General features: G+C 37.8%; 1 protein-coding gene across 7 annotated transcripts in view; it reads right to left on the bottom strand.

The window, feature by feature from the left end:
* The window catches only part of SLC9C1 (solute carrier family 9 member C1), a 143,343-nt gene that overhangs the window by 97,320 nt on the left and 28,791 nt on the right, over positions 1-17,232 (bottom strand). For 3 of the 7 annotated variants that reach the window (XM_086406771.1, XM_086406763.1, XM_086406807.1), the window contains 4 exons: positions 15,605-15,805; positions 13,379-13,479; positions 10,284-10,412; positions 2,258-2,423 (listed from right to left, as the gene is read on the bottom strand). The exons of 1 other annotated variant lie outside the window; for it this stretch is intronic. In XM_086406771.1, coding sequence (XP_086262897.1) covers positions 2,258-2,423; positions 10,284-10,412; positions 13,379-13,479; positions 15,605-15,749 — 541 coding nt within the window. In that variant the 5' untranslated portion in view covers positions 15,750-15,805. Of the gene's footprint in view, positions 1-2,257; positions 2,424-10,283; positions 10,413-13,378; positions 13,480-15,604; positions 15,806-17,232 lie in introns of those variants that run through there. 3 more of the 7 variants (XM_086406780.1, XM_086406798.1, XM_086406818.1) reach the window with 1 other exon arrangement.

Raw genomic sequence — 17,232 nt, 5'->3', positions numbered from 1 at the left:
ACTGAACTTCTTTAATAACTTTCAAAATGTCCATAGGAAGGAAATATTATTAAGGAAATGGTAAAAACCTTTCTTGAACCAATCAGCCTATCCTTCTGATCACAATCTAATACAGTAAGTATGCTACTGGAAAGAAGCAAAGCCAAGGCAGTCTGTCCCTGTAGAAACTCATTGCCTTCATGATCTAATTCCTCACCTGTCTCTGCATTCATGCCTTCTGCATTAAGACTGAAGTTTATATCACCAAAGAGATTTTTTTTTTTAATAAGACTTTATACAAGGAGAGGCTTGAGAAAGATTTCTGCTTCTACTCTCTTAGATCCCCGCCACCATCATGGCAGAATTTCCTGGCTACTCTTCTGGAGGAATGTGAGAAATAATATGGGAGAAATGATCTTCTGGGTGAGGCCATTCTAGATCATTTAGCTCCCAGATAACCCTCTAGCTGACTGCAAATTCATTAGTGAGCCTAGCCAAGATCAGCAGAGCCCAGTTCATACCATCAAAGCTACCAAACTCATGAGAAATAAAAAATGATCGTAGTTTTAAGCCACTACCCTTTGGAGTTATTTTTAGTCCAAGGCAAAGACAAAAACAAACCCTAACTGATACTGTTGTATAACGATTTCATCTTAGAAAATAGGGCTACAATAAAATGAATATTTGGAAATAAAGACAAGGAGCATAAAAGGAGTCAATAGATCATAAAAAGCTCAAGACAATGTGAATGTATCCATGTACTCCAAACATAGGCCTGGCCAGATTTTATTGTTGAGAATAAAATAAAAAATATATAAAAGTCTTTCTGTGAAAACTGAGGCAAAAATATTTCCAAGAGAAAAATAAATGTTTTATACTTTAAAAATGATGCAAAATGAGGAGAAAAGCAAAATTCCAAAAGTAACGGCAAGATGGCCAAAGATTACAAGAATAACTTTGTAAGTAAATCCAAAGAAATGATTTAAATTCAACAATGGTAAACCAGGAAGTCAATGGAATAACTAAACTCTAAGATTATAAAGTTAAGAGGATTATGGAATTCTCTCAGGTAGTACAGAACTCCTTCAAATCTTATGAGTATGAAAAGGAGCAGGAATTGACAGAGTCCCATAGCAGCAGGGTTGGGGGATAGATGCTGATACAATCTTAATCTCTTTGTCTTAAAGATCTGACTTTTCTTTATTCATATAGATACACTTGATATTTCTCCCTTACTCTCCTACTTGCCTCAGATAGCTCTCTCCTTTTTAACTGTCCATTAAAAAGTGTTCCTGTGAGGGTGTGTATGCATGTATGTGCCACATTAAAATTCTATTTTAAAACAAATGTTTCCATTCTCATTATAAAAAATAGTCAAGCAAACATAAATTAGGTAATTTTTCCTTTTTTTTGAATGCGAGTCTTAGCATTTTTTTTTTTTTTCTGGGTTACACTGACTTGGTATTTTACTTTTCAAAAGAGGTTTCTTTCTCCTAAAACAGTGCACACTGAAAACACTATATCATTAATGATTTTATTGTTTTTGACTCTTTAGAATTTTGGTCTTAATGGTGACAAAGACTTAAAAGATAATTTTTTTTTTTTTACAGATAGCATTATCCAAAGAACAGCGTTTTCAACAGAAAAGAGGTGTTGGGCAATAAAAATGTTACCATGAAATACATACAATATTGTAATGCTCCCATAACTATTCTGTTGGCTCAAGGCAGACGCATGCATGAAGTCAAGCATTCCAAATAATGCCCTGCCCTACAAGGCATTGGTGGTAGAATTCTCACTTGCCACATGGGAGGCTGGGGATTGATTCCCAGCCAATGCAAAAGGCAGATTATTTTCTTTGGGCTTCCTTTGTGGCTTAGCTAGTAAAAAATCTGCCTGCAATGTGGGAAACCAGGGTTTGATCCCTGGGTTGGGAAGATCCCCTGGAGAAGGGAAAGGCTACCCACTCCAGTATTCTGGCCTGGAGAATTCCATGAACTGTATAGTTCATGCCCTCACAAAGAGTTGGACATGACTGATCGACTTTAACTTTCACTTTCATTCCACAACTGAATGTAAGACTTAAAATACTAAGTAAGCCCACCACTGGCATTTCATCCTATTCTAAGAATCACCAAATGAATCTCTATGCTCAAACCTTAGTGTCCCAGCACCCCACTTCACATAGTAAGAAGCTATAATGAACAAAGATCTTAAAACTAGACAATTTAAACATGGAATATATTTTAAATATAGGAAAAGAGAGAAATATACCTACCCAGATCTTTTATAGCAGATGAAGTCAGCATGGGATCTAAACTCACAAGGATAGCTGAAAATAATAACCATGGGGTGGTTTTCAAAAGCAATTTATTCACAGATGCCAGATACCAAAGGATTAAGGTATAGTTAATCAGAAAGCCAGGAACTGTAATGAAAACTATCTGCAAAGAAATTTCATAGATAGAAAAATCAAATTGCATTTGTATTACATTTTTAAAAGCAAAATCAGGATACTGAAGATGTAGAATCAAATTAAATCCATCAAAGGGAAATTTTCAATTATATTACTTAACAACTATGTGCTTGAAACTCTGGAAATAAGGGGAAAAGTTGCAGTGAGAGTCTTAGAATCTAAGAAATACTAGTTATAGGAAATATTATAATTAAAAAACAACTTTTATACAAACTGCTACATATAAAATAGATAAACAACAGGGTCCTACTATAAAGCACAGGGAATTATATTCAATATCCTATAATAAACCATAAAGGAAAAAACAAACTTTTAATTATCTTGATAAAGACATTGAATATAGATATGTATATGTGAAGGTAGATACCATATAAATATACTATATGTTGCTGCTGCTGCTGCTAAGTCGCTTCAGTCGTGTCCGACTCTTTGCGACCCCATAGACCGCAGCCCAACAGGCTCCCCCATCCCTGGGATTCTCCAGGCAAGAACACTGGAGTGGGTTACCATTTCCTTCTCCAATACATGAAAGTGAAAAGTGAAAGTGAAGTCGCTCAGTCGTGTCCGACTCTTAGCGGCCCCATGGACTGCAGCCTACCAGGCTCCTCCACCCATGGGATTTTCCAAGCAAGAGTACTGGAGTGGGGTGCCATTGCCTTCTCCAATATGTTACATATGTATAATATATATACACATTTAACAATGGATAAAAACTGAGACATAGCTTATTAACACAGAAAAAAGAAAAAAAATTTAGAAAGAGGTTACAAAAGAGTGGGGGTTGGGGGAGGAAAGAGAAAACAAAATAATAGAAAGAATGCATGGAAATGGCAGAGGACCAGGGAAAAGATAGGAAGGAAAATTCTATTATTTCAGAAGTGGAACCTGGCCTTCTGCCTTCCCACTAGTGGGAAGTTGCCTTCTATTTTCTCTTATTCTGTGGTGGCTATTTAGCATGATTTTATGACCAAACAGACTTGGGAAAATATGCTGATTGTTCCTTAAAGTACTTGTGAGAATTCACAAATATACTCCCATGTTCACTACAGCATTATTCACAACAGCCAAAACATTAAGCAATCTAAATGTCCATCTATTTTTTTTTTAATACAAAATCTTTAATGCCATTCTCCCAAATCTTCCCACCCTCTCCCTCTCCCACCGAGTCCATAAGCCTGTTCTATACATCAGTGTCTCTTTTGCTGTCTCGTATACAGGGTTATCGTTACCATCTTTCTAAATTCCATATATATGCGTTAGTATACTGTATTGGTGTTTTTCCTTCTGGCTTACTTCACTCTGTATAATAGGCTCCAGTTTCATCCACCTCATTAGAACTGATTCAAATGTATTCTTTTTAATGGCTGAGTAATACTCCATTGTGTATATGTACCACAGCTTTCTTATCCATTCATCTGCTGATGGACATCTACAGATGAATGGATAAGGAATATGCATTATGTATATATATATATATATATATATACATATATGGAATATTATTCAGTCGTAAGAAAAAGAAGTAAATCTTGCCATTTGCCACAATATAAGTGGATCTTGAGGGCATATACTAAGTGAAATAAATTATGCAGAGAAAGACAAATGCCATATGATCTCACTTATGTGTGGAATCTAAAAAAACAAATTCATAGATTTGGAGAACAGATTCATGGTTGACAGAGGCAGGTAATCAGGTTAGTTGGGAGATGAAGGTGTGAAATGCATAAAATTGGTCATAAGGCACCAATTTCCAGTTATAAAATAAGTAAAACATGCTAAGTCATTTTAGTCGTGTCCAACTCTGTGTGACCCCATAGAGGGCAGCCCACAAGGCTCCCCCGTCCCTGGGATTCTCCAGGCAAGAACACTGGAGTGGGTTCCCATTTCCTTCTCCAATGCATGAAAGTGAAAAGTGAAAGTGAAGTCATTCAGTCGTGTCTGACTCTTAGCGACCCCATGGACTGCAGCCCACCAGGCTCCTCGGTCCATGGGATTTTCCAGGCAAGAGTACCGGAGTGGGGTGCCATTGCCTTCTCCGAAGTAAAGCATAGGGGCATAATATCAGTATGGTGACTACAGTTAACAGCAATAATGTATTTCATATACAGCCAGCAGTATACTGATTACTCATTCCTATTTAAAACAGTAGCTATTGTTGAGAAAAGCCATAAGACTAGCAGAAAGATCTACAACTAAAGATATAAAGAAACCATGACAACTCAAGTGCCCATTAACAGATGAATAGATAAGGGAATGTGGTTTTTATATTCAATAGGATATTATTCAGCCATAAAAAGAATGGAAGGCAGCTATGCTCACCACTGTACAGCCAATGCAAGAATAAAATTCTGCCATTTGCAGCAATGTGGATGGACTTAGAGAACATTATGCTTAGAGAAATCAATCAGAGAAAGATAAATACTATATATCATTTATATGTGGAATCTAAAAAAAAAAACAAATGAATATATATGCAAAAGAGAAATGGATTCATAGATATAGAAAACAAATTAGTGGTTACCAAAAGAGAAAGGTAAGTGAGGTAGGGACAAATTAAGTGTATGGGGTTGACGGAATGTATAAAATAAGCAACAAAGACATATTGTACAGCACAGAGAATTATAGCCATCATCTTTTAATCTCAAAATATATTGATTCACTACATTGTATACCTGAAACTAACATAATATTTTAAATCAACTATATTAAAAAAAAAGAAAAAAGAAAACACACCATAAGATGGGAAGAGGAGCCAGAGACACTATAGAGTCAAGACCCATATCCACAGTGAGTGAGCCACAGCTAGAAGGAGAATTACAATTGCAGAGTTTCTCTCTTAGAAGTGAAGAGTCCAGGCCCTGCGTCAGGATCCCCGGGCTGGGGGTACTGCACCATGATGATGATATCACTAGAACATTTGGCTTTGAAGGCCAGCAGGACTTGCTTTTGGGATAGACAGACGGCTGTGAGAAATAGAACCTCCACTCTTAAAGGGCACACACAAAATCTCAGATGCTCTGGGACCCAAGGCAGAAGCAATAATTTGAAAGGAGCCAAGGTCAGACCCACCTGCTGATCTTGAAAAATCTTTCAGAGTGGAATGACGCCCCAGAGACATAGACACAGCTGGTAGCCATTTCGGGGAACTTGTTCTACCACGTGGACACTGGTACTGGCAAGTGCCATTTTGGAATCCTTCATCTAGCTTATTAATCTGCAGAATCTGGCCCTGCTTGTTGGCAAAAGTATTGGAACACCTCAGGACAAGCAGCTACCTGGGTGAGGATACAGCTCTGCCTACCCGTAGGCTAGTTTCCTTAAGACTCCTTGAGTGTACAGCTAACCTGGGACACAGCCCTGTTCATCAAAAAGGCTAGGATCCAACCCCATATATCAATATACTGGCACTAGTCCTAGGATCCTCTGGGTCTCTACAGTCAGCTGGAGGAACCTAGTTTCACCCACCATCAAGCTGGCACTAGCCCCAGGATGCATCCTCACCCACCAGTGGGTAGACATGAACCCAGGAACCACAAGAGCACCAAAGCCATCCAGATGAACAGGACAGCACTTGCTCCAGGTGCCCCCCTGGATCATGGCCCTGCCCATCAGCAGGCCAATAGTAGCCCTGGCACCCCCACCACCCAGCATATCAGCAAGCTGATACCAGCTCCAAGACACTTTCGATGCCTCAGCTGCCCACCCCTGGGATTCAGCCTTATTCACCAACAGGTCAACATGAACTTTGGAGCACCCCAGGCCCTGTAATCAGCTGTGTCAGGAACTGGACCCACCAACCAGCAGGTAGACACTAGATACAGGATCCCTGGTCCCACAGAAACCCACTCCAGAACACAGCTCTGCCTACCAGTGGGCCAGCCCTAGCCCCAGGATCCCCCAGGGATCTGCAGCCAGCTGCCTGAGTCCAGGCCCTTCCCACCAGCAGCTGGCAGCATCCACACAAGGCAGAGCCTAGAAACCAACTGAACTGGGGCCAGCCACATCTATCAGACTTTCCACGGTGGTCAGCCTGCTGCAAGAGATGGACCCATGTAGCTCATGTAAGAAGAACCCCTAGAGGATGTAGCCCTGGTGAAGAGAGGGGAGTGTTTCACTGTGGCACAGAGGACTTCTCCTAAAAAAGACCACTTCCTCAAGGTTGGAAAATGCGATGAACCTATCAGATACATATAAATAAGATAGTATATTAGGCAGAATGAAGCATGTGGAGTATGTTCCAAATATATATTTGAAGGAAGAAGATAAAAGCTCAGAACTAAGTGAAGTAGAGATAAGCAATCTACCTGATAAAGATGATCCAAGAATCCAGGAGAAGATTAAATGAATAGAGTGAGAAGATGGAAGTTTTTAACAAAGAGTTAGAAAATATAAAGAAGAATCAGAGATGAAGAATGTAATAATTAAAATTAAAAATGCAGTAGAAGTAATCAACCGGAGAAGGCAATGGCATCCCACTCCAGTACTCTTGCCTGGAAAATCCCATGGACGGAGGAACCCAGTGGGCTGCAATCCATGGGGTTGCTAAAAGTTGGACACGACTGAGCGACTTCACTTTCACTTTTCACTTTTATGCATTGGAGAAGGAAATGGCAACCCACTCCAGTGTTCTTGCCTGGAGAATCCAAGGGACAGAGGAGCCTGGTGGGCTGCCATCGATGGGGTCTCACAGCGTCGGACACGACTGAATCGACTTAGCAGCAGCAGCAGAAGTAATCGACAGTAGATTAGAAGATACAGAGGAATGGAGCAGGGAACTGGAAAACAGAGTACTAGAAATCACTGAAGCCGAACACAAAAAAGAAAAACACACAAAAAGAAAGGACAGTTTAAGAGATCTCTGAAAGAACATTAAACATACTAACATTAGCATAATAGTCTCTGAAGGAGAAGAGAGAGAGAGAAAGGGACAGAGGATATATTTAAAGAAATAACAGGGGAAGACTTCCCTAACCTGAGAAAAGGAAAAAGATAATTATTGTATATGCAATTAATCTTTGGTCAGTTAATCTATGACAAAGGAGGAAGAAATATATAATAGGGGAAAGACAACCTATTTGATAAATAGTGTTGAAAAACTGAATAGCTATATGCAAAAGAATTAAACTGTACTACTTTCTCACATCCTGCACAAAAATAAATTCAAAGTGGACTAAACACGTGGAAAACTTCCAGAAGAAACCATAGATAGTAAGATCCTTGCCATCAATCTTAGTAATCTTTTTTTTTGGCTTTGTCTCTTTATGCAAAAAAAACAAAAGCAAAAGTAAATAAATGCGATTACATGAAGCTAGAATGCTTTTGCATAGTGAAGGAAATCATCAACAAAAGAAAAAGGTCACCTACTAAATGGATGAAGATATTTGCAAACAATATATCCAATAAGGGGTTAAGATCTAAAACGTACAAAGAACTCATACTACTTAACATCAAAAACAAGCAAACAACCCCATTAAGTAATGGGCAAAGGATCAGAATAGTCATTTTTCCCAAGAAGACATACAAGTGACCGATAGATATATGAAAATACGCTCAACGTCACTAATCATCAGGGAAATGCAAATCCCTGATTTCAACAATGTGATATCACCTCACATCTATCAAAAGGGCTATGATAAAAGACAACCAATAACAAGTGTTGGTGAGGATGTAGAGAAAAGGGAAACCTCATGAACCATTTGCAAAATGTAAATTGGTGCAGCCACTATGGAAAAAAGACATGGAGATTCCTCAAAAAATTAAAAATTGCACTACCATATAATCCAGCAATTCCACTTTTGGGTATTCATACAAAGAAAATGAAAATGCTCATTCAAAAAAATATGTGCACTTTATGTTCATTGCGGCATTATTTACAATAGCCAAGATATGAAGCAACCTAAATGTTCATTGATAGGTGGATAAAGAAGATGAGGTATACACACACATGCACACGATGGAAGACTACTGAGCAACAAAAGAGAATGAAATCTCGTCATTTGCAACAACACGGATGGACCTAGAGGGTAGTATGCTAAGTGAACAAACAGCAGAACAGAAACAGAGGCATAAAGAGAGCAAACAGGTAACCACCTGGAGAGGGGATTGAGAGAAGGAAAGAAATAGCTGTGGGAGATTAAGAAATACAAACCTTCAGCACAAAACAAATGAGTCACAGGTTTGAAACGTACAGTGTGGGGAATACAGTCAAAAACTGATATTTTTGTATGGTGACATACTGTAACTAGAATTATTGTGATGACCACTTCGAAAAGTATATAAATATTGAATCACTATGTTGTATAACAGGAATTAGCACAGTGATGTAGGTCAATTATACTTCAAAAATAAATAAATAAGCAAACAAACTCATGGAAAAGGAGACCACAGTTGTGGTTACCAGAGACAGTGGTAACCACAGGGGAAGTGAGAAGGAGAATTGGATGAAGACAGTACAAAGATACAAACTTACAAACTTCTAATTATGAGATAAACAAGTAATAGGAATATAATGTATAACATGATAAATATGATTAACATTGCTGTAAGTTATATAAGTTGTTAAGAGAGTAAATCCTAAGAATTCTCATTACAAAGAAAAATATTTTTTCTATTTCTTTAATTTTGTAACTGCATGAAATGATGGATATTCACTGAACTTATTATAATTATTTCATGATGAATATTAATCATTATGCTGTGGCCCTTAAACTTATATAGTGATCCAAGTTGATTATATCGCAATAAAACTGAAGAAAAAAAAGATTCTGTAAAAATTGAAAGTCCAAATGAAAAAATAAAATGAAACTGAACATGCATCTCATGTCATTAAAAAATTAGCTCAAATTAGATCATAGGCCTAAATGTGAAATCTAAACTTATTAAACTTCTAGAAGAAAACATAAGAGAACATCTTAGTGACATTGAATTAGGAAATAATTTTTTAATATGACATAAAAACACAAATTCTAAAAGAAAAAATTTTCAATATTTGGACAAATTGGACTTCATCAAAAATAAAAACTTTTAGAAAAAAGAAAACTACAGTGGTACCAAAGCAGAGATTTATTATTTTTGATCATGAATCTAAGTCATACATGGAAGACAATGAAACTATTATGTAATTATTGAAGAACCAGCGAAAAACAATATGTAATGGATTTTTAAAAATCAATTTGATTGAATATAATTTATCTTTCTTAGGAATGATTTTTGAAAATAATGCCTGTAAAAGTCACTATATAATTTTTTTCACCTGGCATCTACTTGAGACTTTAAGAATAAAGCTATAGAAACCATATCCTACTTTTTTTCTGATTATTAATTAATATTCAAAAGAAATGTAGTATATGGAAATAACAAATAATGAGAAAATTAGTCTTTCTACTTGTACCCCATGACCTTGCAAATTACTGTCTATGCTGAAAGTCGCATCAATATTTGGACAAATTTCTAAGATAAATCAAATTAAATTGAATCATTAAAAAAAAAAGGTTGGATTAGGGATTGCCTCACTGATACATTGGTAAGGGACTGACTTCAAAGAAATTCGGAGGGAATTCTCTAGGTTGATGAAAATTTTTTATCTGGATTGGGTGATGGTTACACAGGTATTTGTCAAAACTCATCAAACTGTATGTTCAAAATGTATGCACAGTACTGCATGTAAATTATATCTCAAAATAGTTTTTTAAATGTAAAAAAGAATTTTTGTAAGAAAAAATTTTTTAAGTTTTTTAAAATGTAAGAAAAACCTGAACATATATAACATGTAGTAGTTTGTGAGTAAATAATATTATTGAAAATAACACCTGCCAAAATAACTTCTTACCTGCCAAAATAACTTGTGGAGCAGGTAAACATCCATATCAAATGCAACACTAAAGATGATTACCGGTGTAAATAGATTAAAAAATAAGTGTGAATCCATCCATTGTATGGCATCTGCATATTCTTGGACCTAATAATATAAGACTGTTATTTTCTCATTTACCCATTAGTCTGTTAGCATAGAATACATGTCAGGCATTCCTATCTCTAGCAAAAAATAAAAAGACACATCACAACATAATAAGTGCTTAAGTCTTAACTCTGTTGGATTTTTACAGTTTTCCATCAGGTCATTACCAGCTACAGCAAAAAGTTAATGGACATCTTTATGTCTAGTCTTTCTTTTTAAGGAACAAACATAGGAAGTACATTGACATAGGTACTAAAGGATATGTAGGAGATTTTCAGGCATACAAGAGAAGAGATTTTGGGTAGATGGATCATCATGCACAAAATCCACAAAGGAGTAAACAATTACATCAAATTCCAGAAACTACATAATTAGCCATGGCTTATGTAAATGTGCACGGAAGAACAGTAGGAATAAGAGACTAGGAAGTTAATGCAGTTCATGAAATAATTAATTAGTGGCCTTTATCATAAAATATTTAGTTGCAATTTTTAAACCTTATTATGGGTGTCTGTAACTAAGCAGGATTCTATGGGGCCTTCCCCAGATAGACCCCTCCCTCATAGCCTCTGCTTTAGCTCCTCTCTGAAGTATCTAAATAATAGTGTCTGACGAATATCTGCTGAGTTATTTTACAGATGCTAAATCCCCACCAAATGAAAGAAATAAACACGTCCCCTCAGGAGTCTGGTTGGAACCAGGAAATATTTGCAATGATTTTACTTTACCTCACCATCAACCAATCAGAGAATTGTGCACAAGTTGATCACATACCCTGGGACTCCCCTCATTTGCCTTGCTTTTAAAATGCTTTGCTGAAACCCATCAGCGAAGACTTTTTGAGCACTAGATGTCTGGTACTCCTCGTATGGCACCTTATAATAGATGCTTTCCTTCACCACAATCCACTGTCAGTAAATTGGCTTTCCTGCTTGACGGTGAGCAGAGATAAGTTTGGTTCATTAACACATCCATTCAACATTCACTCATGAAGGAAACACTGAGTACCTACTGGTTAGGTGATACTCTTGTATCTGGAACATAATTCTTCACTGGTCTCTTGTGTTTCTCTGTACCTTATGGGTGGAGGCACTGATCGCTTTTTTTCCAGGAATATTTTCTTTCAAGAATATTTGTATGTACTAACAGCTTTGGAAGATACAGCAAATGTCTCCCTCCAGAACAAAGGGCAGGTTTACTATCACTGTCCAGTGTAATAAGGATAATATCTCTCTCTGGAGCAAGGGGGAAGATGAGCTCACTGCCCATCATCTAATAACTCAAGTTCTCTAAACTCAGATTTCCTCTCTTATAATGTAACCCATTGCGTATGCAGATTTCACCTTGCCCTCTTTACTTCTCTTTATGGGGTTCATAGAATGGAACAAGAAAATCCTAGGCTCTGGATTCTGCTATTGCCATGAGTAACAGAGTACTTTGTCTCTAGCCCAGGAGTCCCGTGTGTTTTGACAGGATTGGGAAACTGTGGCAAGTTAATTTATTAGATCGAAACCTGAGTAAAATCTTAGACCCTTCACAGTTCTAGACATAGGGGCCTTTCCTTTAAGAGTTGTTGACAAATAGGAAAGTTTATAGAAGTATTTAAAGTAACATTTATGTAAAATATCATATGATTATGAAACCTGTTCATAACAAATGAAGTAGTAACCTGCTTCTGATTTTTGCCTGGATACATGGTTTCCATTGTCATTTTTAACATCACTGATATAATTTGTTTGAGAAAGTCAATCATTTTTACACACATTCCTATTTACATATGGATTAACTAAGGTTGCTGCTGCTGCTGCTAAGTCGCTTCAGTCGTGTCCGACTCTATGCGACCCCATAGACGGTAGCCCACCAGGCTCCCCTGTCCCTGGGATTCTCCAGGCAAGAACACTGGAGTGGGTTGCCATTTCCTTCTCCAATGCATGAAAGTGAAAAGTGGAAGTGAAGTCACTGAGTCATGTCCGACTCTTAGCGCCGACCCCATGGACAGCAGCCCACCAGGCTCCTCCATCCATGGGATTTTCCAGGCAAGAGTACTGGGGTGGCGTGCCATTGCCTTCTCCATTAACTAAGGCAGGTATTGGCAAACTATGGTCCCTGGGAACGAATCTGGCTCAATGCCTGTTTTTGGTAAATGAAGTATTATTGGAATATAGCTATGCCAATTTACTTATGGACTGTCTGTGGCTGCTTTTAAATTACAATGGCAGAATTGAGTAGCTGTGATAGAGATCATACAGCCTGCTTAGTCCAGAATATGCACTATATGACTTTTTACAGAAAAAAAACTTTGCTGCCAATCCCTGGGCTAGAGGACTATTTAATGTGCCAGTAATGCATTCTACATTCCTTGTAGTAAGTATATTCTCTCTTCTCTACCTGACTACAGCTGTTCCCAACTATTTAGTATTACTGTAGATACCTTGGCTATATGGTTTGCTTTTTCTCTCACTTCTAACTCCATGTAAGAGGTTCAATGTATGTTTCTTGATATATTCCAAGCCAAGCATACAGAGAACCTCCATTCTAATGGAAAACCTATGAAACATTCCTGAGGCAATAGATTGGTTCAATGTCAGAATTCTCTTGGTAATAGAGTCTTGTATCAGTAGTTCAAAGTCTTTCTGGGTTTCTATCTTGTTAGCCAATTTCTTGTCTAAGGTTTTGAATTATGATTAAATACTCAGCTACTCACACTCTCAGTAGCTATGTGTGTATTCATTCTGAATTGCCTACCAAGTTTGAGACCTAGGCTCTGTTCTGACGATGTTAAGCTGGATTTCAGCTCTTTCATACCTGGGTCCTTTTTCTACACAGCTGATCTAATGTTATTCACATCACAAGCATATATGAACTGGTACAGCAGTAAAAAGATATGCTTATAAATTTTCTTAAGCCATCTTTGTATGAATCTTAGATATACTCAAAAATAAAATACACATATTTACTATACACACCTTGTCAGATGTAAAACTTAGCATTTCAAAACTGCATCCAAGTAAAAATAATATCACAGGGAGAGGAATTGGAAAGTCTTTCAAGTGTTGGTTCAAAAGTGCTGCAAAAAATATGTCTATTGAAAGGCAATGAGGTATCACACTTAACAGAACTTTAATTTGTTATGACTTCTTAATATGAAGACAATGAAATATAGAAATATAGCAAGTAAGTGACGAAACAGTAACTGAAGCCCTCCCTCACACTTAAACACATAGAATCAGTATAATTGGTAATCTACTAAACTCATGCTTTACTCGTTTTATGATGTGTATTATTTCCTTAGAGTCTTTAGTAAACATTGCTAGTAATCATTGGTTCTTGGGTTACTACTAAAATATTTATAGTAATATATGTACATGCTATAAATCAGCTTTCATTTTTTAAGCAATCCAGCAATAAGGGATTAATAAATAACTAAAATGAAATATCCTGGCTGATTCTCAATATAACAATGAGGAATTAGTATAACAATGAGAAAATCTAGCTACCTTCCCTGGTGGCTCAGACAGTAAAGAGTCTGCCTGCACACAGGAGACCTGGGTTTGATCCCTGGGTCGGGAATATCCCCTGGAGAAGGAAATGGCAACCCACTCAAGGATTCTTTCCTGGAAAGTCCCATGGATGGAGGAGCCTGGCAGGCTACAATCCATGGGGTCACAAAGAGTTGGACATGACTGAGTAACTAACACTTTCACTTCACTACCTATTAGAAAACCTATAATGAATGCTTAACTTTGTTCATTCCCTCAAAGTGCAATAAATAAACAATATCACAGCATTTCCTTCAGTTTAATGTTTCCTAATTCTTTGTAATACAATTCTTAATCAGGACAAAGGATGCAAAAATTGTGCTTTCTTTTGATTTCTACGGTGTTCTGTTCTTCTCAGCATATGTTACTATTTGGATAAAACCTAAGAAAACATCTGTGCTGTGCTGTGCTAAGCTGCTTCAATAGGACCGGACTCTGTGGCACCCTATGGACTGTGTCCCTCCAGGCTCCTCTGTCCATGGGATTCTCCAAGCAAGAATACTGGAGTGGGTTGTCATGCCCTCCTCCAGGGGATCTTCTCCACCCAGGGATCAAACCCAAGTCTCATGTCTCCTGCACTGGCAGATGGGTTCTTTATCACTAGTGTCACACAGGAATCCCAAGAGAACACCTGCTGCTGCTCCTGTTGCTGCTGCTGCTGCTAAGTCGCTTCAGTCGTGTCCGACTCTGTGCGACCCCACAGACAGCAGCCCATCAGGCTCTGCCATCCCTGGGATTCTCCAGGCAAGAACACTGGAGTGGGTTGCCATTTCCTTCTCCAACGCATGAAAAGGAAAAGTGAAAGTGAAGTTGCTCGGTCACGTCCGACTCTTTGAGATCCCATGGACTGCAGCCTACCAGGCTCCTCCATCCATGGGATTTTCCAGGCAAGAATACTGGAGTGGGGTGCCATTGCCAAGGGGTTAAAAAGTAACTGAATCATTCAGAAGACCTATCACTTTGAAAATTCTTTTTCCAAGTAAAGAAAGATGTGGGACAGCTAACTTAAAAATATGGATGAAACTATAGTTTATGATAATACAGGTTAACAATAAAATCCCTAACCTTTGATTTCCTGTTAATCTGATTCAATTCACCACATCACTTAAATCTAACCATAACTTAGCAAGTAAGAAGGTATGAATACTCTGAGCCCAATAGAGGTGAAGAATATGAATCAGATTTACATGGTCTCCCTTCAGGGGCAGATTATTATTGGATTCATTTGATTGGAAATCTTGGGATAGAGGTATGAATTTAGAAAAAAAAAACACTAATTTCCTACTATTGTTACCTTCCTTAATTCTGCTGCTGCTGCTGCTGCTGCGTCACTTCAGTTGTGTCCGACTCTGTGCGACCCTATAGACGGCAACCCATGAGGCTCCCCCATCCCTGGGATTCTCCAGGCAAGAACACTGGAGCGGGTTGCCATTCCTTCTCCAATGAAAGTGAAAAGTGAAGTGAAGTCGCTGAGTCTTGTCCGACTCATAGCGACTCCACAGACTGCGGCCCACCAGGCTCCTCTGTGCATGGGATTTTCCAGGCAAGAGTACTGGAGTGGGGTGCTGTTGCCTTCTCCTTCCTTAATTCTATACGGTGACATATACAAAATACACCCACAGAATACACTGAAATAAACAGAATTGCACCTACCTCCAATCATACAGATCAAAGACAATATTAGAATGATTTTAGGGAGTTCCTGAGAAGTTTCCAAGAATGAATGCCTAAAAACTTCCAGCCATTCATCAGTAAACTCTTTCCTATGAAAAGTGAGATTAGAAATTTGTCCATCCATCCTGTGGTTTCTCACAGGCTGTCTGAATCCAACTCTCAGGACTCTGCAAAACTTGCCTAGAACAAAAAGAAAGTTAGATTTTTCTTCTTGGTGGCCTCCTAAAGCTTTTCTTAAAAAAATAAAGAAAAAAGCCTATATTTGTCCTTATTTCCAGTAATTTCTTAGAGTTTGCCAAAATTAGGGATGCTTTCCTCTTCTACGATGTTTTCTGTTTAAATAATAAAGAAAAAGTTTAGTTACTTTTTTCTCAGGATGGACAACTGAGGGGTTTGCCCTCACTTATCTGAGCTTCTGAAAGCATGTTCAGGCAGCTATTCCAAAGTGGAAAGTGGTGGAGGGGGCAGAATATTCTGATCTCTTTTCTTGTTATATGCAGAGAGAAATCAATAGACCATGATGATATTCAATAATAATATTTTATCTGCTTTAAGACATTCATGAGCTAGGTTTTCTCTAATTTTTAAATATTTTTATAGCAACTAAGGACCTAAGAAAAATATTGAAACCAAAATGATTTAAAACAGGAGAATTGTTACATGTTTCCATCGTTACTTCTTGGAAGAAGAACAAGGGCCATGATGTGTCTTGGTCTGAAGAAATAGGTGAGAGCTGCAGTCTGCCAATCTCACTTGCTCCCCATGGTAAGGAACGTTTTACATCAGGGTCTTAAACCTCATGGAGGGAATTCTTTCAATTTTATCTCTCCTAATATTGGTTTAACATTTTCTAGCATCTCTTAGCATCTCACCTTGCTGCCTTGCTAAGCAATCAACTAGTTATTACTAAACTTCCTCTCATGATCCAGCAATGACTTTTTCAGTTTCATATTTCATATACTTATACGTTTTCTTATATGCTCTTTTCTGACTATCTAAACAACCTTTTGAAAGAAAACTAATTAAATAAATATATGCTTATTGTGAACATTTTTGAAATAAATATATAAACAAACATTTCAAAAACAGCAAAAATTTTTGCACTATCATGTCATCTAGTGGCTCTTCTGTATTTTATTTACACAGTTGGGTTCATCTTTATCTAATCATACTTTCTGCTTCTTTCCACATGGTATTATATCACCAGCATCAAAGAGCCTTGCAAACACTGTGCCATATTAACACCAATGTGAAAGCGGCAGCTCTCTGGTCTGAGTGCCCACATGCAAAGATCTGCTGGGCTGAGGCTTACAGCAGAAAAGACTCTGGGCAACCTGCTGTTGGCTTCGGTTTTCTAATTTCTATACTTTCCCAGTCTGTGTAATTTCTCTCCTTGTATTTATAACTTTCTTTGAAATCACTTGGGGAGATATGATAACACTGGTGATGAGTCTTATCCCCACGATTCCTATTTAAATCAGTCTGCATGGCAGCCTCGCTCCCCAAGTGATTTTAATGTGTAGCTAAGGTTAGTAACCACTGTGCTTCACCCAATTCAAAGGCAACCTTGCTCAATCTTCTGTCTCTAAGCCAACATTTTTTTCCAA

Source organism: Bos grunniens, chromosome 1, assembly GCF_055505025.1.
Source record: "Bos grunniens cultivar Pamir isolate PY7600 chromosome 1, Bosgru_T2T1.0, whole genome shotgun sequence".
Lineage (NCBI taxonomy): Eukaryota > Metazoa > Chordata > Mammalia > Artiodactyla > Bovidae > Bos > Bos grunniens.
This window is presented reverse-complemented; position numbering and strand designations above follow the sequence as displayed.